The 23,152-nt window shown below is 52.9% G+C and overlaps 8 protein-coding genes across 8 annotated transcripts; 4 read left to right on the top strand and 4 right to left on the bottom strand.

Moving 5' to 3' along the window:
- Positions 1-1,758: 1,758 nt before the first annotated feature.
- PpBr36_04768 (uncharacterized protein) lies at positions 1,759-5,617 on the top strand (the record flags this gene model as incomplete). The annotated part of the gene is made up of 4 exons (XM_029891927.1): positions 1,759-4,995; positions 5,062-5,232; positions 5,407-5,477; positions 5,542-5,617. The coding sequence occupies 4 exons, from the start codon at positions 1,759-1,761 to the stop codon at positions 5,615-5,617; spliced, it is 3,555 nt and encodes a 1,184-aa protein (XP_029749236.1).
- A 599-nt stretch (positions 5,618-6,216) lies between these two features.
- On the bottom strand, positions 6,217-6,486 carry PpBr36_04767 (uncharacterized protein; the record flags this gene model as incomplete). Its single annotated transcript, XM_029891926.1, has 1 exon — positions 6,217-6,486. The coding sequence occupies one exon, from the start codon at positions 6,484-6,486 to the stop codon at positions 6,217-6,219; it is 270 nt and encodes an 89-aa protein (XP_029749241.1).
- A 1,176-nt stretch (positions 6,487-7,662) lies between these two features.
- Positions 7,663-9,244, top strand: PpBr36_04766 (uncharacterized protein; the record flags this gene model as incomplete). Its single annotated transcript, XM_029891925.1, has 3 exons — positions 7,663-8,342; positions 8,413-8,764; positions 8,825-9,244. The coding sequence occupies 3 exons, from the start codon at positions 7,663-7,665 to the stop codon at positions 9,242-9,244; spliced, it is 1,452 nt and encodes a 483-aa protein (XP_029749242.1).
- A 375-nt stretch (positions 9,245-9,619) lies between these two features.
- PpBr36_04765 (uncharacterized protein) lies at positions 9,620-10,355 on the bottom strand (the record flags this gene model as incomplete). Its single annotated transcript, XM_029891924.1, has 3 exons — positions 9,620-10,002; positions 10,082-10,240; positions 10,343-10,355. The coding sequence occupies 3 exons, from the start codon at positions 10,353-10,355 to the stop codon at positions 9,620-9,622; spliced, it is 555 nt and encodes a 184-aa protein (XP_029749243.1).
- Positions 10,356-12,236: 1,881 nt separating this feature from the next.
- On the top strand, positions 12,237-12,995 carry PpBr36_04764 (uncharacterized protein; the record flags this gene model as incomplete). Its single annotated transcript, XM_029891923.1, has 2 exons — positions 12,237-12,396; positions 12,460-12,995. 2 exons carry the CDS (start codon positions 12,237-12,239, stop codon positions 12,993-12,995), a joined length of 696 nt encoding a protein of 231 aa, XP_029749244.1.
- Positions 12,996-14,375: 1,380 nt separating this feature from the next.
- Positions 14,376-16,054, top strand: PpBr36_04763 (uncharacterized protein; the record flags this gene model as incomplete). The annotated part of the gene is made up of 2 exons (XM_029891922.1): positions 14,376-15,084; positions 15,159-16,054. The coding sequence occupies 2 exons, from the start codon at positions 14,376-14,378 to the stop codon at positions 16,052-16,054; spliced, it is 1,605 nt and encodes a 534-aa protein (XP_029749237.1).
- A 276-nt stretch (positions 16,055-16,330) lies between these two features.
- PpBr36_04762 (uncharacterized protein) lies at positions 16,331-18,482 on the bottom strand (the record flags this gene model as incomplete). The annotated part of the gene is made up of 6 exons (XM_029891921.1): positions 16,331-16,434; positions 16,542-16,714; positions 16,864-17,241; positions 17,354-17,768; positions 17,874-18,127; positions 18,208-18,482. The coding sequence occupies 6 exons, from the start codon at positions 18,480-18,482 to the stop codon at positions 16,331-16,333; spliced, it is 1,599 nt and encodes a 532-aa protein (XP_029749238.1).
- A 462-nt stretch (positions 18,483-18,944) lies between these two features.
- PpBr36_04761 (uncharacterized protein) lies at positions 18,945-21,678 on the bottom strand (the record flags this gene model as incomplete). Its single annotated transcript, XM_029891920.1, has 2 exons — positions 18,945-20,708; positions 20,803-21,678. The coding sequence occupies 2 exons, from the start codon at positions 21,676-21,678 to the stop codon at positions 18,945-18,947; spliced, it is 2,640 nt and encodes an 879-aa protein (XP_029749239.1).
- Positions 21,679-23,152: the final 1,474 nt, after the last annotated feature.

Below are 23,152 nucleotides of genomic sequence, written 5' to 3'. Positions count from 1 at the left end.
TATTCACCGATGGTGTGTTCTGTTACTTCCTGCGACGACTTCTTGTACGCGCACGTTTACAGGGGCCTGTCCTGGCGGGGAACCTTTAATTGGACGTCTCACGTCGCGTCCAATGTGGGAAGGAAAGCAAAATAAAATACCTTTGGGGCATTCGATGGATACGCACCGCTGTCAAGTGGGGCGACACGACACAGCAAGGACGGGTGTTCGACTGACCTGCAGCAGCGTTTGATCGTTCTACTCTGGTAAGTTGTACGAACCTAATAAAACGGAAAGATGCCAAGGCGTAGAGAACTGCGACACATGTGTTTCGGTCGGGGCGTACGTGGAGCAAACCAACCGCCTAAGAGACAGCTAAAACCTGATCAAATAAAAAATTAAGGGTTTATTTAGTTCCTCCCTTGAGCTTGTCGCAAATCTCACTACCACTGCCTGTAGACAGCGGCATATTATAGGAGTAGGTTGGTAAGGGCCACCACGTAGAGTGACAGCGGGTGACGGCGTACCGTCCCCAGTTGTGCAAACCTGGTAGATGTGGTTGACGCTGATTGGCGAGATTGATCGGCATGGGCACCCAACCACAAGCTGAGCCGGTTCAATCGAAACGAATTGTCCACGAAATGACATGGAGAGGAAGATAGTTACCAGACCAAGAGACTTCTAGTTGAGGCTGCGGAGAATAGGAGGCTTTGCTAATTCTGCAGTAGCAGACTAATTGAAGTCGTTGAATTTCCTAGTGATACCGGGGCATCTACAAAGCTTGATCCCTTTCCACGTTCTACGTGACTTAAAATAATTACAGTAATGTACAGTTAGTTCTTTGGAGATCAATGAGCTATTACAAACATGTGGGCCCTTGATTGCAACATACAACGGAGGTACAGCCGAATGCTACGTAAACTAAAAAGTACAATCAGTGTCAACCACACCATCTTGTAGCGCCGGTGGAGTATAGCCAGCCGCTCGAGAGAGGCTAGAGTAACGCGCATCCGTACAACGAGATTGGATTGCTGCTAAACCCCTGGTCTACTGCTTCTTAGCTTGGAGCGAGCCTTAGCTGCCGAACCGAGACAGCGGAATACCTCAGGGGACTTGGGTTTATTTTTATTTTCTTCCTGTCGAAATTTTCCTCTGGTTTTCTCTTCTCGCCATCAGTTGAGTCCGGTTCTGATTTTATTTGGTCCCTACAGTGCATGCGTTGTTGCTTGCTCAGCTGTTTGATCCCGACCGAAATCGACAAGCCTTCCCTGTCCATCCGAATTTCGGGGCAGGAAGGAAATCTGGCAGGTTTTGTTTCAACACGCTTAAAAGATAGTTGGCTGGTGTACATACCGCAGCCGACAGACTGTTGAGCCTTTGATTTTTTTATTATTTTATTATTATTATTTTATTGCCATACCCAAATCAGCAAACACTTTGCCGTAGCACCGCAAAGCCTGAACTCAATCCGATATCCAGTTCAACGCGACGCCTACTCTGGACCATCCAGTCAGGTTTTCGTGTTTTTTTTTCTGACGGGTGCCTACATCCAGGGTCAAATTTCATAATACAACCGTGAGTAACGCGCCTTCCTACACCCCAGCCAAGCTTGACCAACATTGTAGCCGCCACTATTGTGCACCATACGTTGGGGTCCAACCAAGCGCTGACATTCTGCCTGAGTTTTTGCAGTTGGGTACAATTCATTGCGACACCGCCGTTTCTCCCTACCGAGCCATTCGCGCCTCTCCCGAAGACCAACGACCAATCGATTGCATCATGTCTGACACCGACATTCCTGATGCTGCCCCGCAGGCAGACGCTTCATCCCCTTCGTCGCCCGCTGCTAAGAAGACGTCGAGCGCGACTGCGGCAAAGCGACCAACCAGCAGCACTACCGCCAGTGGTCTCAGACGTCCGGGCACATCATCCAGCTCCACGACGAAACCTGTTGGCACCAGCTCAGTTTCCAAATCCTCCTCCGCTACCGGGAGCACGTTGAGCAAGGCTCCAACCAGACCTGCTGCGGGAACTACACCCACAGTGAAGCGACCCGGCACGGCATCTACGACTGCATCCCATCGCTCTCGCCCGTCAGTCTCCGAGGATGAGTCCAAAAAACGCCCTACGACCAGTTCTTCCAGCGCTAGTCGCCGCACCTCGACTGCCCCAGTCTCCCCATCCTCCAAGACGGCGGGAACTGCGGCCGCAGCTCGCAAGCCCGTGACAGCTAGCAGTAGCAGTACCGGCACCACGAGAAGCACCTCAGCCGCGCCCAGGAGCTCCACTGCTAGCACCAGCGCTACTGGCGTGAGCCGTACAGTCGCTTCCAGACCCGCCGGCACATCGAGCGGCGCTGTCGCGGACGCCAAGAAGCGCCTGTCGTCTGTCGGCGGTGCGACATCGAGCTCTGCAGGTTCCGTTTCACGAGCTCCGCGCGCCTCGCTATCGACCGCAAGCAGCACCGCGGCCGCCGCGGCCTCGACGGCCGAGATCGAGGCGCTCAGGGAGAAGCTTGCAGCTGCTGAGGCCGAGGTGACCGCGCTCAAGGTTCTGAAGGAGCAGATCGCCACTTCGCAGGAGCGCATCTCGACCCTCGACAGCCAGCTCGAGTCCGGCGCTGCCGAACGGCAGAACGTGGAGGAGACCCTGCGTAAGGAGCGGGAGGAGGCCCTAGAGGCACTCAAGTCCGAAAATGCTGCTCAGCTCAAGGCACTGGAGGACCAGGTCGCCGAGGCCCTGTCTAAGCTCCAGGAGGCCGAGGCTGAGCTGGAGAAGCACAAGCTCGAGACCCAGAGCCTTGCCACTTCCAAAGAGGCAACAGATAGCGAGCTTGCACAGCTAAGGGAGACTCTCGAGGGTCTTCAAGCCGAGCATGCCGCCAAGTTGAATGAAAGTGAGGCTGCCTTGACCAAGGCAACCGAAGAGCATGCCGCAAAATTGGAGGCCCTGCAGCAGTCCCTTGAAGAACAGCAAAAGGCTGCCATCGCCGCCTTGGAAGCTAAGCACCGTGAAGAGCTGTCAAAGAGCTCGGCCGATGCAGGTGATCACGCGAAAGCCATGGCAGAGATGAAGTCCAGCCACGAATCTGCCATTGGTGACCTGCAGAAAAAGATTGATGATCTCACGGCTTCACAGCAGGAGCTAGAGGCAGCCCACGAGGCAAAGCTGCTGTCAGAGACAGAGTCCAGCACAGCTAGGTTATCCGCTCTTGAGGCTGAGATTGCCGATCTGAAAGCCAAGCTCGAAACTGCGGAGCAGGCTGCAGAGGCTGCCAAGACAGATCTCGAAGCGAAGACGACCCTGCTGCCTACACTCGAATCGCGTGTTTCGGAACTTGAGGCTGAGCTCGACGCTGCGAAGCAAGCAGCAACCAAGGCCGAGGAGGCCCTTAAGGATTCTCAAGCCCAGCTTGAGTCTGCTCTCGCCGAGAGCAAGGAGAAGGATGCCAATCTCCAAAAGTTGCAGGAAGAGCTTGCCTCGCTTGAGTCGAGGAAGGACGCACAACAGGCCGCCATCTCCCGCGACTACGAGCGCGAGATTGAGGAGCTCAAGGGAGAGGCACACTTCAAGCGCCAATTCCAAGATCTTGAACCTAAGCACAATGAGCTTGTGCTCAAGCATGAGGAGCTCGTCAAGTCGCTTGACGAAATCAGCAGGACACACGCTGACCTGTCAAAGAAGTCGTCCGAGGACGCCGAGGCCCAGGCCAAGGCCCTCGCTGCCGCCAAGGCCGAGCATGCGGCTATCGCCGAAGCTCTCGCTGCCAAGGAGGCGGAGCACCAGGCTGCTCTCGACGCGCTGCGTGCCAGCCATGCCGAGGCTCTCGAGAGCGCCAAGCTCACCGCATCGGCCGATCGGGATGCCGAAATCAAGGAGCTCGAGTCGCTCAAGGCTAGCCACGCCGAGCAAATCGAAAGGCTCAAGGCTGATGGAGAGGCTGCTTTGACCAAGGAGCTGGAGGTGTTGAAGGCTGCCCACGCTCAAGCAGTTGAGGCGATCAAACAAGAGCTTGCAGCCGAAAAGGAGGACTTGGTGGCCACTCACAACAAGGAAAAGGAGAGCCTTCTTTCCGCGCATGCAGAGGAGCTTGCCGCTGCCAAGGCTGCCGGAGACGGCGCCGTCAGCTCCAAACTCGAAGAGCTCAAGGCCGACCTGGATGCCAAGCACACCGCAGAGATCGATAAACTCATGAAGGAGCTCGAGGAGACCAAGGGCCTTCAAAAGGAGATTGACGCTGCAGAAGCAAGGTTGAATGAGGCGAAGGCCAGTCATGCAGCAGCACTCGAGGCGACCAGGAAAGACCTGGAGGAGAGCCACAACGAGGAGGTCAAGAAGCTCGTTGCGCTGCACACCAATGCGCTCCAGAATCTGGAGCAGCAGGGCGCCGCGGGCACGGAGGCTACCATCGCTCAGATCAAGGCTGAGCACGACAAAATCATCGAGGATCTCAAGGCCGAACACGCTTCCGCCTCGACGGCGCACGCTGCAGAGCTCGAGGCCGCTAAGAAGGAACTCGAGGCTGCAATGCTCGCGACTAAGGCGGAGTTGGCCAAGGCCAAGGAGGAGCTGGATGACATGGGCGGGCGGCTTGCGCACGAGAAGATGGAGAAGTTCGAGGCCCAGGCCGCGCTCGACGCGATCAAGAGCCAGAAGCCCGACACGAGCGAGATGGACGCCCTGCGCGCTGAGCTCGCAGCCCTCAAGGAGAAGTCGGCGGCCGCGGACAAGGACGCAGAGGACAAGGCTGCCAAGGCAGTTGCCGAGCTGGCCGCAGCCAAGGAGGAGCTGGCGATGGTGGAGAAAGACCTCGAGGCGCACAAGCTCGAGGCGGATGCGAACAAGAAGCGTAGCGAGAGCGACTACAGGGACCTGCACGACAGCATGACGGAGATGGTGTCCGAAACGCAGAAGAAGTTGACGGACGCGGAGCACCAAATCAAAGAGCTCCAGAGCCAACTAAAGGTCAAGGATGCGGAGCTCGCTGAGGCGCAGGTACGTCTATGCCAGTCGAGGGTGAGTGAAACGTGTTGCATTTTTGGACCCGGCCCCTAACACGGAAAAATGAAAACCCCATTGCAGACCAAAGCACAGCCGGCCAAGGGCCTAGCCGCGAGCCGGTTCGCCAATGGCGAGAACGGCGAGGAGGCCGATGATGGCAAGAGCACCAACCCCAAGACCGTGGAAGGTGAGAACGAAGCTTCGGAGAGCAACAACGCCGTGCCGGACAACAATGCTACGACATTAGCTTTGGTGCGAGCGCCCCTTTGCCTGACGCAGTTCCACTCCTTCCCGCCGCACCCCTTCATCATCATCTGATGTTGCTAGCACTCCCCTCGATCACCCCCATTCGCGTATCCGCTCTCCCGTCACTTGGAACTTTGGTCACAGTTTGGTGCTAACAAGCTTTTCTTTGGTGCCGAGTAGTTAGCTAGAGGACTCGAGACGGCGAAAGATATGGAGGACATGAACAACGACATTCAGGAACAAAACAAACGGTGAGTTTTCCTCTGGTAACTTTTTTTGATTCGTGTGAAGGGTCACAACTAACATCAAGACCAGGATGCTGCGTACCATTGCCGGGACTCAAGAAGAGCAGGTTATACCGGCTCCTGAGCCGGCCAAGATGCGAACGTAGCGGCGCTATTGTTCTGTATAATCGCTCGAACACATCCCAATGCGCATATACTTGTTGCTGTTTAAACTCTTTTCATCTTGCGGAACGGTGGGGGGCATAGGCCACAATGGAAGATGCATGGAACGCTCTACATAATGTTACATATACCCTTAAACTTTTTATTTTATTTTATTTTTTCGGTTGCCATCATCTGTGTATACTTTTGTGTATTTCTAGAGATGGTTTTTGTACTTTGGTCGGCTGTCTTTAAAAATTGGCTGACGAATAGTCCGTTTGCACATTTACTGGTCTGACGGTGTACAGGTTTTAATGTCGCGATCCTGCAATAGAGACTGCTATCATTTTGTTTCATTGTCATGGGCAATTTTAAGATGATTGGTTAAAGTTCATTACGATATTGATCGTCTCATTATTTCACACAGCTGCAGTCGCTGATACATATGGCTCCCAGGAAATCCATCATCGATAGACTGATAATAAAGGCCAACAAGCGCTTCCTCCCTCAACCTCGCTCAGGTCAGAAAACAAAAAAGAGCTGGCAAAATACAACAAGCCCTCAAATATTAAAACGCCAAGTAATACAAAAATCCACCAATAAATTAATTGCGAGGGCTCTTCCACTGTCCGGCGTCGCGTGCACCCTTGGCAATGGAGCCGGTCGCGTTCTCAATGCCGCCAGTCAGGTTCGTAATGCCGTCGCCGAGGGGCCTGCCGACGCCGCCCGTGACACCGTTGACCGTCTCGCCGACACCGCGGCCCGCTGCGCCGACGACGCCGCCGACAGTGTTGGTCAGGCCTGACACCGTGTTACCGAGGATGCCAGTGAGGAGCTGAGCACCGCCGGCAGCACCGTTGTTTTGTGAAGACATTTTTGTGGTTGGTTTTGGTTGATTTGTTTGGTTTGTTTGGCAGCGTTGGGGTTGGAGGATGAAAGTGAGAAAGCTTGATTGTTTGGCTTTTTTTGAGTATCTTTCTTTGTCTTATGATTGTTTGTGCTTGTACGACATGTGTGGTGCTGGGCTGTTGATGTGGTGTTATCTGCTCAGTTATATAAGTGTTGATGACTGCTGACTACAAGCGTTCATGGAGGTGGATTGCTACGTCATACCACCCGTCCAGTGTCCAACACCTTCCCTTAATGGTAAGCCACAAGATGGAGGGATGAAGACTTTCCCCATCCATTTTGCGCCACGTCTTTGAGATGAAAGTGACGTCGATCCAAAAGAAGATGTCTGCTTCGACGAATTACAACATGTCAGCCGGTGTGGTGGGCTTTTGCGGGTTTTATCCAATGTTCTGGGTTTCGCCGCCCGATTGTGCGGGTTGGCATTCTGTCTCCTGATGAAACTTTAGACGGAGCCTCGGTCAGCTGGGCCTTCTTTGTCTCGGCGCCTGCCTATCTACGTACATACCTACCTCAGTTGAGGTATACATGTATACCGGCACCGGTAAAGCCCGTTGTCAGATCCCTTCTGCACATCTAAAGGAACCTTTCTACGTAGGGACCTGCCTTAGTTAGTTGGTTTAAGCGGAACAAACATAGTGGGAAAACGTTTGGCAGCTCTAACGTTTGCAAACTACAGTACCTCACCACCATGCAGGCTCGAAACCTCTTGAACCAATATTATTCGGATCATCTCAGCCACATACATCAACCAGACCTACCACCAGCAAGCCACTTCACAGAAATGTTCGGTTGATAGGTCATCCTTCACTCCAAACGGTGCATGAGGATTATCCCATGACGTCATGCTTTTCGGCAGTGGACGACCCTGGCCCCACGCATGGACAGGACCCTGCTCACTAAAGTGGGGAGCAGACGTACAAGCATTCCCGGGGACAGGCGCTTGCACATCAGACCTACCTGAGCTAAGGAATCTGCGCAGGTCGAACGCCATCCATGCAAAAGGAAGCAGCTAAAGGGAAACAAAACAGCCCGATTACTGACTGTCGAATCACATATCGAGCCCAAGCCACGGAGTGATAACCAGGCGATATTCAGGGTATCAGCCCGATCAAGACCGCCGTGCATTTACCCCGCGATCATGGAGCCACCTCCGAAACCGGTCCAGCTCCCTAAGCTCGAAATCCTCCCGCGAGACAAGGGATGGAAGTTCCAAACCCCAACGAAGAAGATCAACGACGGTGCAGACGTCTCGCACTTCTTGACCTCGAAAGCCTACCGCGACATCTGCGTCTTTGTGCTCCAGTTGAACCGCTCATTATGTCCCCGCAAAAAATCGGGCGCCCCTGCCAACGCTGGCACCGTTTTCACGCTCGCATCTCCGCGCGACGACCCACCCTCCGTTCGACGGTTGCAGACACTCCTCGACAAGGTGGCTGCGATAGTTGACGAGACGCCGCCCGACCCGGGACCGCGCAGGTTCGGTAACATCGCCTTCCGGGCGTGGCACAAGCATCTCGAGGACAGGGTTGACGCGCTCTTGGCTGAGTCTATCGCGCCTGAGGTTCTGTCTTTTGATAACGATGGAGCGGAAAAGGCCGAGGAGCAGAAGGCTGTCTCAACAGCTGGCGCCATCGATGAGTTGAGGGCATATTTCCTCGGCAGCTTCGGCAGCTCCCAAAGGCTTGACTACGGAACTGGACATGAGCTGAGCTTCCTGGCTTTTTTGGGTGGTCTGTGGAAGTTGGGTGCATTCACAGATGGGCCGGAGTCAAATCAAGGCGACATTGAGAGGAGTATTGTGCTTGGTGTTTTTGAGCAGTGAGTGTCCCGCCAGAGTGACCCTCAACGTGAGGCGTTATGCTGACTAGAAACTCCACCTCTTTCTCAGATACCTCAAAGTTATACGAAAGCTTATCCTCACATACACCCTGGAGCCAGCTGGGTCACATGGCGTCTGGGGTCTCGATGACCACTCTTTTCTTCCATACATATTTGGCTCGGCGCAACTAACCCGCCCGATTACCGAGGACGAGACCATGCCTCTGGAAGGCTCCGTGATGCGGGCCCCAAAACTAGGGGATATCACCAAGGCCGAAACCGTTGAGGTGCAGCGCGAGCTGAACATGTATTTCTCGGCCGTCGGATTCATCAACGACGTGAAGAAAGGTCCCTTCTGGGAGCACAGCCCCCTTCTCTGGGATATTTCTGGCATTAAGGACGGTTGGGGGAAGGTGAATAAGGTAAGCAGTGACTAAGGGGAGGGTATTGCAGCATAAAAGCTAATACTGTCATCATTACAGGGCATGGTCAAGATGTTTAACGCCGAGGTTCTATCCAAGTTCCCTGTTGTTCAACACTTCCCCATCGGCTCGTTGTTCTCCTGGGAAGTGGATCCGGAAGCACCAATACCAACACAGAGTGTACACATGCAAAATCAGCCTATCGTCGCGGCTGCAGGACAGGCGCCTGCAGGAATGCCGCCAACGGGCATGCCGCCACCACAGTTGAATCCTATGGGCGTCTCAGTAGGTACGGGTGCCCCGTGGGCGCAAGGAGGTCTGATGCCTGCGCCGGGTATCTCTTCTCGGCTGCCACCAATGACTGGAACGACTAGGCCGCCACCTCCAGATCCAGTTTCCAGACAAAGCGGAGGGCCTGTTGCTACAAATAGCGGGACGAATAATGGACAGTTGGGCTCGACAAAGGCTCCTTGGACATAGTCTAGACTGATGCAAGTGTAAGAGAACCAATATTGAATTGCTTATAAAGTGCGCGTATTTGAATATTAGGATGAACATGATGCAGAAAGTGAAGGAATAGCATAAAGGACAACATGTGCCGTGTGTAAAGGCACGTTCGCCATTTTGCGGGGTATTGAGACTGCTGGAAACAAAAAACAACCAACGCATTAAAAGCAAAAAAGATGCGCCGTCTCAAGCCTTGTGTCTTGGCATGTCTTAGACAACGTCGGATCCACCAACCGCGACAAGGGATCTTGAAAGGCTAAGAAGATGGATGAGACCCTGGAAAATGACCCCTGAAAGCGCAGTCCTAGTGATAGGCCGGCCAGCACAAGACCAGTTTCTACAGCGGCCTCAAGCCGTTGGCGCAGCGGGCGCGGCAGCCGCGGCAGGCGCAGCAGCAGGCGCAGCAGCAGTCGCCTCAGGCTTCTTCTCCTCGGCCTTGGCAGTTTCGGCAGCAGGTGCAGCAGAAGGAGCAGCAGCAGCTGCCGCAGGTTCGGCTGGGGTCGGAGCAGGCGCCGCGGGGGCTTCGGCAGCTGTCGTCGTGGTGCTCGCAACGGGAGCTGGAGCGGCTTCGGTGGCGGCGGGCTCGGTCACGGTGGGTTCGGCAGGCTTTGCTGGCTCGGAGGCAGCCGGAGCCGGCTCTGCGGCGGCAGGGGTGGCTGCGGTGGCTGCGGTGTCGTCTTTCTTGGCCGCGTCGGGCGCGGCAGCTGCGGGCGTCGATGCCGCGGCTGCAGCTATAGTCTGCGTCAGTACAGATAAGAAGAGAGGGGACAAAAAGAGGAATGTGCATTTTTTGTGTAACTGTTAACTAACCAGCAGGAGCCGCGGCCGGTGCAGCATCGGTCTTGGACGGGGTGGGAGCTGTAGTAGCCGTGGCAGCTGGGTCCGCAGGTTTCTCACTGCTCGACTTCTTCTTCCTGTCGTTGAAGGCGGCTTTGAGCTTCGCCTTGAGATTGTCAAAAGCGTGAAGGGCTATTTTTTTTGGGTTGTGTTGAAGGAGGAGCAAGTCAGCGTCGAACGTTCCTGCATGTATGCCTCCTGCACGGAATCGCTTGGAATTTGGGCAGGACTTACGAATTCCAGGCATGATGACGGTTTTCTGTTCTTGGGTATTCTAGGTAGAGGAGATGCAGCGAACAAACTAAAGTTGCAGTTGAAAGTCACGAAGGATTTATTACACGAGGATGCACCTTTTGTTTTTTTTTGTTTTTTTTTTGGATGTTGAGCTGAAAGGGAAAAAGAAATCTTGCTTATGAGGAGAAAGATGGATGGATGCTGGGGGGAACAATGGAAATGAGGTAACCAGGTTTCGAGAGAAATGGCAAGCGAAGCATGTTAAATTGAGCCATGTTCCCCAAAGAGGAGGGGAAGCCGGGTGCGTTGGATCGACAAAAGCGGGAGTGTCAATAAACCAAAGCAGCAGCAGCAGCAACCACGAGGGCCCTCCGGCGGCCGGTGGGTGACAAGGCGTTTCATTTTGGGAGGGCCACCAAGAAGCCAGCGGCTGAGACCAAAAAGCCAGCGCAGATGCGACACCAGGATCTATTGTTGCACCCCGAATAACAAACAACAACACACAAACCTGCTCAAGGCATGAATGACCTGTTTCAATCCTTGATCACCTGGGGGCCTGGGCTGGATCCCAAGTCTAGAAAGAAGATTTGATCTACTATTGTGCAGTGCAGTAAATAATAGCAGATCAACCGCGGCGGAGTTGTTCGTCCATCGCTTGATTTCGAGAAATTTCCGAATAGGGAATTTGTAACCTGTGGGGTACTCCAGCCATCAATTTGCTTGTATGATCCCTGGATGAAATTGCAACCTTCGTTTGGGGGTTGATCAAGGAAGGGAATTGCGCGAGGCAGCTTGCTTGTATTGAGAACTCCCTTGCGGTGGTAGATGAAAGTTGAAGTTGATGCCAAGGGGGGGTTCGCGTGGTATTGAGGAGCCCCACATGAAACGCGGAACCCTGCAATGGCCAGTCGTTATCATGGGATTCTCCCTTGGCGAATCATGCTCCTGAACTCAGCCCCAGCGTATGTGCCAGCCATTCGTTGATGTCGCACTGGAGACAATTACAGAGCATCTTTATGACCTTTTCCCCAAGTGAACCCGAATACAAGGGGAGCGCTATAAAGCCCACACTGTTCGTTACATATTACAAAAATTATATGCACGCATAGCGACTACCTTCCTGCCCACCTGTCCAATTAGGCCGTGGGGTCTGAGGGCTCAAGATTCATCATGCGTCGCCTGGATTTGTAGCGAGACTTTCTACTTTGCCATGTGCATCATTCGATTGCCTAGCATTCTGTGTAACCGTACCATTCTGAGATTTCCATCTTTGTTGAGTGCTTGGCCAATGCATCCGTTACCTTGAACAAGACGTTTTGTTCTCAAGGTTACACCAATAGCTTCTCCCCGAGCCACTTTTATATAAAAGTTATTTGGATTCCTGTATATCTTGCTTGATAACTGTCCTGGCTGAATGTACCTTTCGGCATACACGGCAGTAATGCCAAATCACCCACGTGAAATGCGTTTGCCCCAATCTGCTCCAATGAGAAACAGTTAGTCTAGCTATTGTTGTCTTGCTTGTATTCACTTCTTCTCTTAAACATGATCTCTGTGAATGGACGCGCTGAGGTGACTCGGGCTTATGTAAATACTAGGACTTTTGGTTGCCTAAGAGGCCGCGACCAACTCGTCCTTTCTCACTCCTTAGTCCATCCCATTATCTTCGGATAGAAGTCAGCGTTGATTTTACACTAACCTCTGAATATGAATCATCTTCATCAGTAATTCGAGTATATATCTTTGCGACAATCATGCTGAGATCAAATTTCGTCTCGTCTGTTCACAACCATCGAGGACCACCAAACTGGTACTACGCTGCAGGTTCATTCCAACAGACATAAACCTACAATTTTCATTCTGTCAACATCAGCTCAATCTTTCCAGAGCAAAGATGGAACACCGTAACCAAAATCGCCGGTCTTCTCGCAGCCATCTCGATGAGCTCATTGATATCTCGGTTTTCTTCCAGCGCGATAAGGAATACCAGATCCGCGGCCGAACAGAGAGTACAATGGCCTCATCTGCTCAACAGCAGGATGAATCTCGTCGTGGTTCGTGCCCCTGAGTGATAATATGCCACTGACCTAATTTTTACGATTGTATGCGCTGACCAGGAACCGAGACTTCAGCACCTGGCATCTTGAAAAGGCAAAACAGTAGCGATGGGAAACGACGTTCTGTACGCTTCACAGACCAGGAGCCCAAGCCGGACTTCACAGCCGGTGAGGACCTGGGTATACAGTGGCTTTGGTTGCCGGAAGAAAGTACTTATACTCTCAACACTCCCGGCCGCAAGTGGAAGCCGGAGACCTGGGATGTGGTGGACAATCAGGAGATGTCGGGGGCGCTGCCGACGGAGGAATGCCGTTCTTCTCGGAATTGGCGCAGCAGCTATGCCCCGCTCATCGAAAACATGCGCAAAAACCACCGGGCTGCTGATTCACACCCGGAGACTAACTTCTTCTCTCGTAAGCATGCGGCCTCACGCCCGGAGAAGAAGCTTTTCTCTCAAGCTCATGCGGCCACGAGCAACCCGGTTCTGCGCTCGCCGGCGTCACTCATTGATTGGATCATGCAGGGCTATGACGATGGTCTGAGGTCGAGGCATATCCTGGAGGACCTGACTGACATTCTCACGGAGGAGCTGTGAGGGGATCTGAACTGAGCAGTTGATTTGAAAGCCAGTACATACTGAAGGCTGGCTATGGCCGGTCTTGATCTGGCTGCAGGAGAAGACTCTCACTATCTGAACGGCCAGAAACGGGCTGAGATGCTCGAGCTGGTACTTTCTGCCGATGATTTGCACCCGCTGCATCAGGCGATTCAGGTCACCGTATTTTTTGCTTGGGTTTCCTTTCTGTCCCGGCGCCGGTATTTGCACCTTTTCATTTCAGCTTTCGATCAAAGGGTGTTTTTTTTTTTTTTTTTTTTTTTTTTTTTTTTTTTTTTTTTCTTTTTTTTCTTTTTTTTCTTATTCAGCCTTCATGAATGCCTCTCTTGTAAATTTGCGTTCGTGCTCACTCAATTATGGATTTTTGTAGAATGGACAGCAAACTATGGCAGCATCGTCTTGAATGATGGTAGGAAGCACCGTATTGTTCCCCGGCTCCAACCTATCAGCCACAGCTCCCCAATGGTCAATTTTTGCCAATTCTGCAGTTGCTGAGTGTAGACGTCCTTTCTTTTTGATCAAGCATCTGAGCATCGACTTGTGCGAAATTCTCTAGTTCAATATTTCCGAAAAGCAAATAAAAAGCCGCATCCAAAGCCCTCATGTTTTGGTTTTCTCGGTGTTCAGCCCTACAGCTCGAGATCAGGTGAGAATCAGACCCAAAAGAGATCGAGCGCTTGGGGTTTACTACGTCGAAAGCTTATGCATGGTTTATTGTACAATAACAAACTCGGTTAGAGTGCTGCAAGTGAAGGTATGCAATGCCATCTTTACTACCTCATCGTAACTGATATGCTGGATTGAGGCCTCACTTTAGTGGTGGTTAGTCAAGATGGGATTGTATTTCAACTGTTCAATGCTTGGATGAGCAAGACATCGGACGGCTCCAAGTGGGCAGGTGGGGCTGGATCAATCCTTACAGAGAGGGGCCTGTGCTTTTGTGGAATTGCTTAATCGCGCCAGGGTTCTCGACCACGTCTTGGTCGTTGCCATCACAACGCCGACGTGCAGCTCAGGCCGTGAAAATCAGCAAAAAGGGTTCAACTACAAAAGAGAGTGAGAGAGAGAAAAAAAAAGGTAGCCATGCAAACCCCAATCCATTGATATCAAGCCATCCGCCACCTGTCTCCACAGTCATTTTCCCGATACAACATTGAATACAGTCGTCCCACCCTTGTATGACGGTTCGTGAAGCAAGCCATTCACTTGAACCATCGAGCTTGTTATTGGGGCATTCCACTCCCTTTGCAACCATTGTCGTATTGCCCGCCCCGGAAACAACCACTAGCCTAGGTGATCAAACAAAAACTTGGAATACCGCCTGCCCATAGAGGCTCTGTGTTATCGAATAGTGTCGCAATGAACGCGACAAAGCGGAAGTTCAACGCCCTCCTGCAGGGAATCGGCGCGAGACCATCCTCACCTTCCTCGACCGACGCAAAGACACGACCTGTCGCCTCTCCTTCTCCATCCGCATCACGAAACTCGACGACCCTCAACAACAGCGCTTCTGATCCGGATCAAAGTATGCCATTCCCAAGTTCCAACAAGATCGATCTTCTCAAGCGCCGTAGGGTGGGCGCTCCAGATTCCTCCCCAACCGCAGACTGCACCTCATCTTTGGGCAGGGCTCCTACTATCACCGCCCCAGGCCTGCCTACCGTCCTCTTGAGGAGGACTCCTGGAAACCAAACCAACATACGCAATGGGCCGATTGCTCAGGACAAGACCCCGCTCACCACCCCACGCTACTGCCCCGGGGATCGGGACCAGCTGATCAAGCGCCTGGCCACGTTCCAAGAGCTGACCGACTGGACGCCCAAGCCCGACCGTGTCAACGAGGTCGAGTGGGCCAAGAAAGGCTGGGTCTGTATGGGAAAGGAGCGCTTGCGCTGCACCCTCTGCAACAAGGAAATGGTCGTCAAGCTGAACCGTAAGGAGGTGGAGGGCAAGGAGGTTCCGGTTCTTGTTGCTTCTGAGATTGAGGATGCCCTGGTGGAGAAGTATGCCGAACTTATGGTCACTGCCCATCAAGAGGACTGTCTCTGGAGGGAACGCGGCTGCGATGGTAAGAATCCCCCAATGTTGGACTGGCGGGAAGAGGACTGGACCACTAACTAATTGCCTTTGGTGGCATTGCAGATCACCTCATCCGACTACCGCTGGCGAACCCTGCAGTTGCACTCGAGGCTCTACGTAAACGCTACGACGAACTCTGCGCCCGCAAGGATTTCCTACCTTACGAATTTAATCTACGACTGCCAGAGAAGCTTGACCTTGATTCCATCCTACACAACCTGCCTCCGACTTTCTTCAGCGATCCTCCGCCACCAGCAGCCCAACCATCCACACCGAACCGGGCGGCTTTGGCGCTCGCAATGATAGGTTGGCAAGGACTCGAGAATCCCAAAATAGGTGCCGTACCCAACTCGGCCTCGTGCCATACCTGTCTTCGCCGCTTGGGCCTCTGGATGTTCAAGAGCAAGGAAGTCGACCAGACCACCGGTGCCATCCTCGTCCCCGCCATGATGGACCACCTAGACCCGCTCAGGGAGCACCGCGACTTCTGTCCCTGGAAGAACGGCCACGCCCAGCGGAGCACGGGAGCCGGCACGTCGTCCAAGTCCAAGGCTGGACAGTCGCCTAGCCCAGCCGGCTGGGAGGTGATGGTGCAAGTGATCAAAAACGACTCCTACCTCCGCAACAGGAGTACAAATAGACTTTTTGGGCATAAGGGCTCCAAGAGTGTTGGCGGGCAGCCTGCGTCGGCGGAAAAGACACCTGCCCAGCCTACTACCCCGGTGCGGCCAACGACGAGCGGCCACCGTGTTGCGGATTCGACGAGGGACAATGACGAGGAGGACGAGGACGAAGCAACGCGGGACGCAAAGGACAAAGAGCGCTGGGCGAGGCTGCGCCGTGTCAAAAGCTTGTTCGATCCCAAAGGCAAGAACAAGCTCAAGCGGTCGCAGAGTAGGCCCGGCACGGGGCACGGTTCGACACCGAGGCCAGACACCAGCAACGAACAGGCTGGTTAAGTTGACGAGGCCGATGTACGATTACGTAGGGAAAAAAAAAGCTACAATTTGTGGGGAAAATAGCGTTTATGAGCATGACAAGAGATGGCTTTAATCTGCAGATATCTAGACATCTCTTCCTAGTCTGAACTAATTTGAATGAGTGTCTACATCGACCTTGGTGAACCTTTTGCAAACCAACAGAACTTGATCTCTTTTCTTTGCTGTAACACAAACTAAAACTCACAATACCTCCCAAGTTGAACTCCCAAGCATAATTGAGAGTGACCGGAATCACTAGTTGGCCTTTGTCAAAGGATCCTTGTGCATCAGCCTGTTCCCCTCGACGGTTCCATTCAGACAAACCGGGCGAAAGGTATAGGGCGACCAGCCAATGTGATCTGCCGGGGTGGTTTGTGGTTAGCCGCTTGCAGTCCTGAAGCTGCGTAGAAACAGAAAAAAAAAAAAAAAAAAAAAAAAAAAAAAGACGGGTGGTGAGCCAACTTACCTTGTAGACGGATGAAAACGGTCGGGCGTTGGAGGAATGTCGTGGCGTTCTTGGTTCGGCAGGTACACATCAATACTGCCGACTTGACCTCCGTCTTGCTGCTTTCCCAGAAGCCAACGGTGTCGTTTCTCCAGTTGAGCTCGCAGTCCTTGCAATACTCGAACGCGTTGCCACTGTGAAACATGTCAGCATTGTTAACTTGACCAGTGGATTAACTCCTTGCATAGAGTCCAACCGAAACGAGGCAGAAATAAGGGAACAGTGAAGAAAGAAAAAAAGAAAGAAAAGCTCAAAGAAAGAAGGAAAAGGTCAAGACACTAACTCTTTCTCCGCAACTGGCCAGCCAGGCTCCGTCGCGTTGAGCCCGATGCAGCGGTTGAGGTCGATGGTGCTCCGCACATAGTCGTCCAGGCCGAGGTCAGCGGGACAATCGGCCGAGATGACGCCCGGCGCGTCCCTCGACAGAGTGACATTCTTGCACGCCCAGTCGATGGGCACGATGGTTTCTGCCGACGGCACGCCCGGGAAGCAGGACAGCGAGTGGTTCCTCCACTTGAACCTGCCCGCGATGTCGAGCCCGTCCGTGATGGAGGCCCTGGTAGTCGAGTTGGGCATGGCGAGCTGGGCCTGGCAGCGCGTCGTCCACTCGGCCCTGCCGCGCGTGTCGAAGAAGGGGTCGCAGGTTCGCATGCCGTTGCCGCTTTTTCGAGTGCAGACATTTCGGTATCAGTGTCTATTCTTGTCTTTGTAGGAAATGCCTTGGGGAGGACGAAGACAGGGGAAAAAAAAAAGAATGCCGTGTCTGCACTCACAATTCTTGGAATCTCACTGTTCCATTGTCATTGACCAAGCAATTGTCCAAATCGAGTTTCGATACCGCATACAGCGGCTTGGTGCTCTTAGATGCGCCTTGTACGGGGCAGTACGCATGGAGCATACGCTTTCCCGAGCTTTCGTCGACGACCCTCCAGTCCGCACAAGCCTTGTCCATGTCGAGGTCTTTCAAGATGTTTGTAATGTTGTTAAGTAGACTAGGAAGGAGAAAGGAGCGCTTTTGTCGGGTGGCCTTCTCTCCATCATCCTCGTCGACCGCGACGTTGTGCTCGTCGTCAAAATCTCGCTTGCGGTAACGATAGTCTGCGATACCATGGCTAACACTAGCTCTGTCATTGCTGGGCCTACAGTGCAGCCCGCTTGGCTCGTCGTCACTCATGTATATGCCGGCATCTGCATGGGATTCCAATACATATACTGGTTAGCAGAAGTCGCAGAGAAATCCCATCATGGAGGACAAGTGGACTTGGCTGGAGAAAAAGCTCCTTTGAGACATACCGAGATCCAAGCTGGAAGATTGACCACCTTCCCCAGCGCAGTTGCAGGTGAGGATTGCCTTGTTGTTGATATTTTCTGGCTTGTCGTAAGAATACGACGACTCTTGTGTCTCCAGCCATCGGGAAACGAATGAATCCCAATTCTCCCCAAGCCCAAGTTCTGCAAAATCGTCCGGCCTTGAAGGCTCGCTGGGCTTTCCTGGCCAAAGCCTAGGGGTCACGGAACAGCCCGTGCAGGCTTTCATGGCATTGCCCCTTTGTGTCCCACGTTAGATCTTGATAGAAATGTGTATCGAGTTAAGATAGGAGGCCTGGCATGGACCGGATCAACTTACTCCTGGGCCCAAACCAATCGCCCATTCTCTACTCCAACACAGCTGCCCAGATCGAGTATTTGCTCGCTGTAGCGGACTTGCGGCCCAGTCTCACCGGCCATGTGTCGCCTCGTCACCAGCGTCAAGGCGCTGTGAGATGTTTTGACGTCCCACTCTTTGGACGCCGAGTCGTATTCTGCTGCACGCCACATTTCCGCCTTGCTGGTGAACTCAGCAAATGCCGTAGATGCGGCATATGCGAGAATGCCGATGAGCAGACGTGGTATTCTAGTCATTTTAGTACGTTCGTATAGTCAAAATTGTTATGGGGATTTGATGATAAGTAAACAAACAGAAGATTCGGAACCAATAGCAAATCGATAATACTAAGTGTCTGGACAGAAAAAGGAAACAGCTTTCGTTAGAATAGGAGATCCGCATTCTTAACATTAAAACGCCAGCTTGAACAAAGGAGTTGCACGCGTCTATCTGTGAGGTGGCGTCAAGACTTGCTCAACAAAGAGAAGCTGGATCTGATCTTTGGCGCAAACAGTCAAGTGTCATTATTAATCTGGGATGTTTTATCTCCACGCCATTACCCAATTGACCGGAGTCTTCAAAGAAAATCATTGTCTGAAGCCGTTCTAGATTTGAACTCTAGTGGTGAGCATGCTTGAAATATGGGGTTGTCTTATTTCAATGCAAAGGCTAGACGCTTTACTAATTGGTTATCGTGACTGGCTTGCAATCGGCCGCGCTTAGTCGACCAAGAAACCACCTCCCATATCTTCGTCATCGTCGTTGGCTGAGGGCATAAATCCGCCGCCGACTTCATCACTGTCTTCATCGTTTTCCTTTGTCATCATATGCGACCCATCGTGGCCAATAGCAGCCTCGGGCTGGGATTCTTCCGCCTGCTTTCCTTTGTTCTTGGGGGCCATCATAGTCTGGTTCGAGGCCTTTGATGGGTCGAAGCCTGCATAGACCCGTTCGTCAATGCGAAGGACTTTGAGAAATTTACTCCACATCCGCAACAGACGTCGCTGTCTGCGCTCCTCCTCAGCGTCGGCTTCCATCTCTTCAATCCCATTGATGACTGCCATGATGGCCTCTTCGCTCTCAATGGGCACCACTGCACCCTTCAGCACAGCCGTGCCCTGCCTGCCCTTGAACTCAAATCCCGTGAGTGCAGGAGCGTAATCGACGCCGAGGATGTAGGCGGCCCTCGCAGCCAGGTCGTTCTTGATATGAACACCTCCACGCGGCACCATGCTGGGGACGAAGACATCCACGTTTCCGAATTTGTTGCGAGGCACCTTGCCCTTACGGACTGGATCTGGAACGAACAGTTCTGTTTGGTCCTGTGAGAATATTGGCGTGCCTGCAGCACTGCCGCCTGTGCCCAAGACAGGATCCTCCTCCTCCTCCTCATCGCTATAAAACCTGCCTACTCGACCTCTTCCGGCTGGCCTGGGGCGCTTGGGCAGGTACTTGATAGGCTCTTCGCCCAGTTTGACCACCCGACCCAGTCGGTACCACTTGTCAGCAGACCAAGCGATTCGCACGTCTCGTCGCCGATAGATACGTTCGACTTGGCCCTTTCCAGCTGCAACTGTGCCCGAAGACTTGGCATCAGGCACTAGAACCTCGTTTCGTCGTAGATGGCGTTGCAAAGCAAACACCGGGTGGTCTTTAAAGTCGGCCACGTTGCGAGGCATTGGCTCGCGGGATGCAGTGGCGTTGAGCTCGGCCTCTTCGATGCGGTCCAGGTCGTTCACAATCCCGTAGGGCCTGCGAAAAAAGCCCATGGCCTTCTCGTACCACTCCTCACCATTCAGAGCGGCGGGGTTTGTCAATGACGCCTGAGGATTGTCGACGCGCATCTTTCGCGTCTTGGAGGTGTAGGCCTTGGCGTACCGCCGCGTCACGTCCCGTCCAACACCATCCGAGGAAAATGCGATGGCATATGTGAGGCAGTTCAATTTGTCGGCCAAAGGAGGCTCCAGCTTTTCTGGCTTCCACTGTGAACAAGTAACCAGGGGATCGACAGGTTGCCATTTTTGATGGGCTTCGTCTAGTACCTCAACCCAGTAGACCGGAAACGGCGATTCACCCTTGATAGGTTTATGAGATTGCACGTCTGTAGCAGCGGCACTAGTGGCTTTTGGCTGCATAGGAGGTGGAATATAGTCGGCTGCGTTTGGGTGGCCAAGCCGACGGGCTGCGGAGAAGCTCGGGCCTGGTGCAGATGGGGGATTGTATACCATAGAATCATAATCGGCCATGGGACGGGGTTTCTGTGACTTGGGATTTTTCTTTGGTCGTGGTTTTGGCAAATTCGGGGCTCCAGAAACAAACGAGAGTGGTTGCAAAGAACACACCAAGCGAGCCTGGACGCCAGCAGATCGTAAGAGTGCGCAGAATAGTTGTGCCCCAACATCTCTAGAACCGTCTAGGTATTTTGCAGATTTGCGAAACTCTTTCTTGTCTAGTGCAGAATCCAAGTCATCTGGGAGTTGGTACTGGTAGGATGTCAGCAAGAATCTTATTTCTTTGCCTAGCCAAATGGCTATCCCATTTCCACCCATATAGCCTCAGGTAGTTGGGAAAACCTACGTCTGCAAGCTGTGAAGGCTCCTCAGCCCACAAAGCCCGCCTAAGACCCCGCTCCGTCACTTTGAATGCAGAATTGAAAAGAGTACGGGCTTGCTGTATCCCGTCTTTCAGGGATTCGGAACGCCCGAATTGGGTCAGATTCTTTCGCGGATTTAACAGGTCCATTATCTTGTCTGACAGAAGAGGGCGCACTAGGGCCTGAACCTCCGAATCATTGCACCAGCGGTTCCTGCGTGCTGCATGCACAAGTAGACAGCATATATGCATCTTGTGTATCTCAATTCTCCTTTCTCGCTCTGCTTTGCTGATCGGCTTGCGCTTAACAATGCCCCTCTTACTCGCGGATGGAGATGGCTGAGTTGAAATCTCCAGCCGAAGAACACCATCATTTCCAGTAACCGGATCGTCATCACCGGGAAGAGCACCAAAGTCGACATCACCAAGTTCATTATCACTGTCTGACTGGTCCTCCTCCGAGTCCAGGTATGTAGTCTGTATTGTTGGCTCCGGCAAGGCGACATCCTCGAACTCAAGCTCCTCATCGGATGGTTCGGAATCCTGGCGCAAATTAATCTGCGCGCTAGTGCTTGACTTGGAGGCAGTTGCAGGCACGGCTTTCGCGATCGGTGTCTCGTTGGCTGGCGGTCTGGGCAATCTTTGGCCCTGTCCCGGCCTGCGCAATCTCTTGGGCGGCGGTTCGCCATCTTCAGTCGTGGGTCGGGGCGCATTCACGCCGGCTTCTCGAAGCAATTGACGGTACTCTTTGGGCACCGCTTTCGTTCCGGAGCCGGACGATGATGGAGTCGCCTGCGCCTGAGAGCGTGTTGTGCGGCGCGCACCGGCGGCGGGGCGGCCTCTACCCCTTGTACCCGCCATGGCCTACGGTCGGCTGTTAGATTTGCGCGGATGACAATGGGAAAAGGCAAAATTATAGTCAAGGAGGTCGCAACATATTTGCTGAGTTGAGTTGCGATCAAGACGGGGAACAAAGAAAAGCTTGATGCAGTCTGATCAAATCGAAGAGAGCCTCCTAGTCTAGCTCACCAGCAAGGCAGACACCGATGTTGCCGCGAAATCACGTGACCCCGCGAGGTTTGGGAAAGACGTAGGTGTACGTCAAGCGAGCTGATTAGCGGATTGCCATTCTTAACTACAATTTGACAAAACCCACCCCCCTGGCCTCCTTCCCCCAACAACCGCTTTGCGCCCTACGCTTCGCCTCTATCATGCCTTTACATACCCTTGAAACATTCTCTACAATCTGCCCAAAACCCGAATAACTCTCAGAGATACACAGGTAACCCTTTTGCTCTGCTGATCCAAAACTTATCCTGTTGGCCAAGGTATCCCGCCATGGAAGCTATTTGGAGTTGCGTTCGCCATTTTGATTGCTGTACCAGGGACTGTCTCGTCCCCATGGGTCTTTTTTCAGCATTCCACTATTCGTGTCCGAGTGCTTCTTCGCACACTCATCGCACTCTATATCGACGTTCGTGTCTCGGTGCTTAGAGGATGGCCCGAAGCATGTTACCCCCAAGTTGGGACAATTGTCGATCCGGTCGAAACTGCGATGTCCGCAGGTAAACAAGAGATTGACCTGCACGCACATCTTTCTTATCTGGCTAATGAACTATAATCAGTCTGCCAGTCAAGGTCTCGTTCGATTGAGCTGCTGTGTCCGTCGCACAGGTTATCGATGTTTTTGATGTGTTGCGGGCGTGTCGGCGGCTCCGGGTGTAACAAGCTCCCGGTTGGTTGTTATGCCAATACTGAAGCAAATGTTACCGAGCAAAGGCGAGTTTCCGTAATTCCTGACGAAAGCCCTCACTGAACGGTTTTCGGTCTTCTCTCGATGATTCTTCTTTGTTCTATGTTTCTTCCCTTTTTCCCTTGTAGCGAATGTAAACACTGGAACGAGCACGTCTAATAACGGCAATGTCCTCAGTGATACGCTTGTGTTTCGCCCACTTCACCTGGTGTGGCAGACACCTAGGCCATCTCAAAGTCCGTGGTTGACAGAAGGAGGGGGAAGAAAAAGATCAAGGGGAAGCAGGCGCAAAACCGTGCTACATATAGCACGTGTAAGAGCCTTCCTTCAGCTACGCCCGCTCCTCTGCGCACCGGGGTGTCTTTCATGGCCATTTAGGTCACAGTGGTTTTATGCATGTTGGCTTGCATTGGGAGGGAGGATGGGGAGATGCCATTGGCCGAGAGTAAGCATACATTATTCAGGGCCAGTAGGCGATTGCTTTCTCCGGTTGCCTCTCCTCCCAGCAAAGACAAAAACCTGCATATTACCGGGGATCTGGCCCGAAACCAAGGGCCTTGCAATTAGTGGCCCAAGTTGAAA

This window comes from Pyricularia pennisetigena, chromosome 6 (genome assembly GCF_004337985.1).
Source record: "Pyricularia pennisetigena strain Br36 chromosome 6, whole genome shotgun sequence".
In the NCBI taxonomy this organism is placed as follows: Eukaryota; Fungi; Ascomycota; class Sordariomycetes; order Magnaporthales; family Pyriculariaceae; genus Pyricularia; species Pyricularia pennisetigena.
Note: the sequence above shows the minus strand (reverse complement) of the source record. Positions and strands in the feature narration are given on the sequence as shown.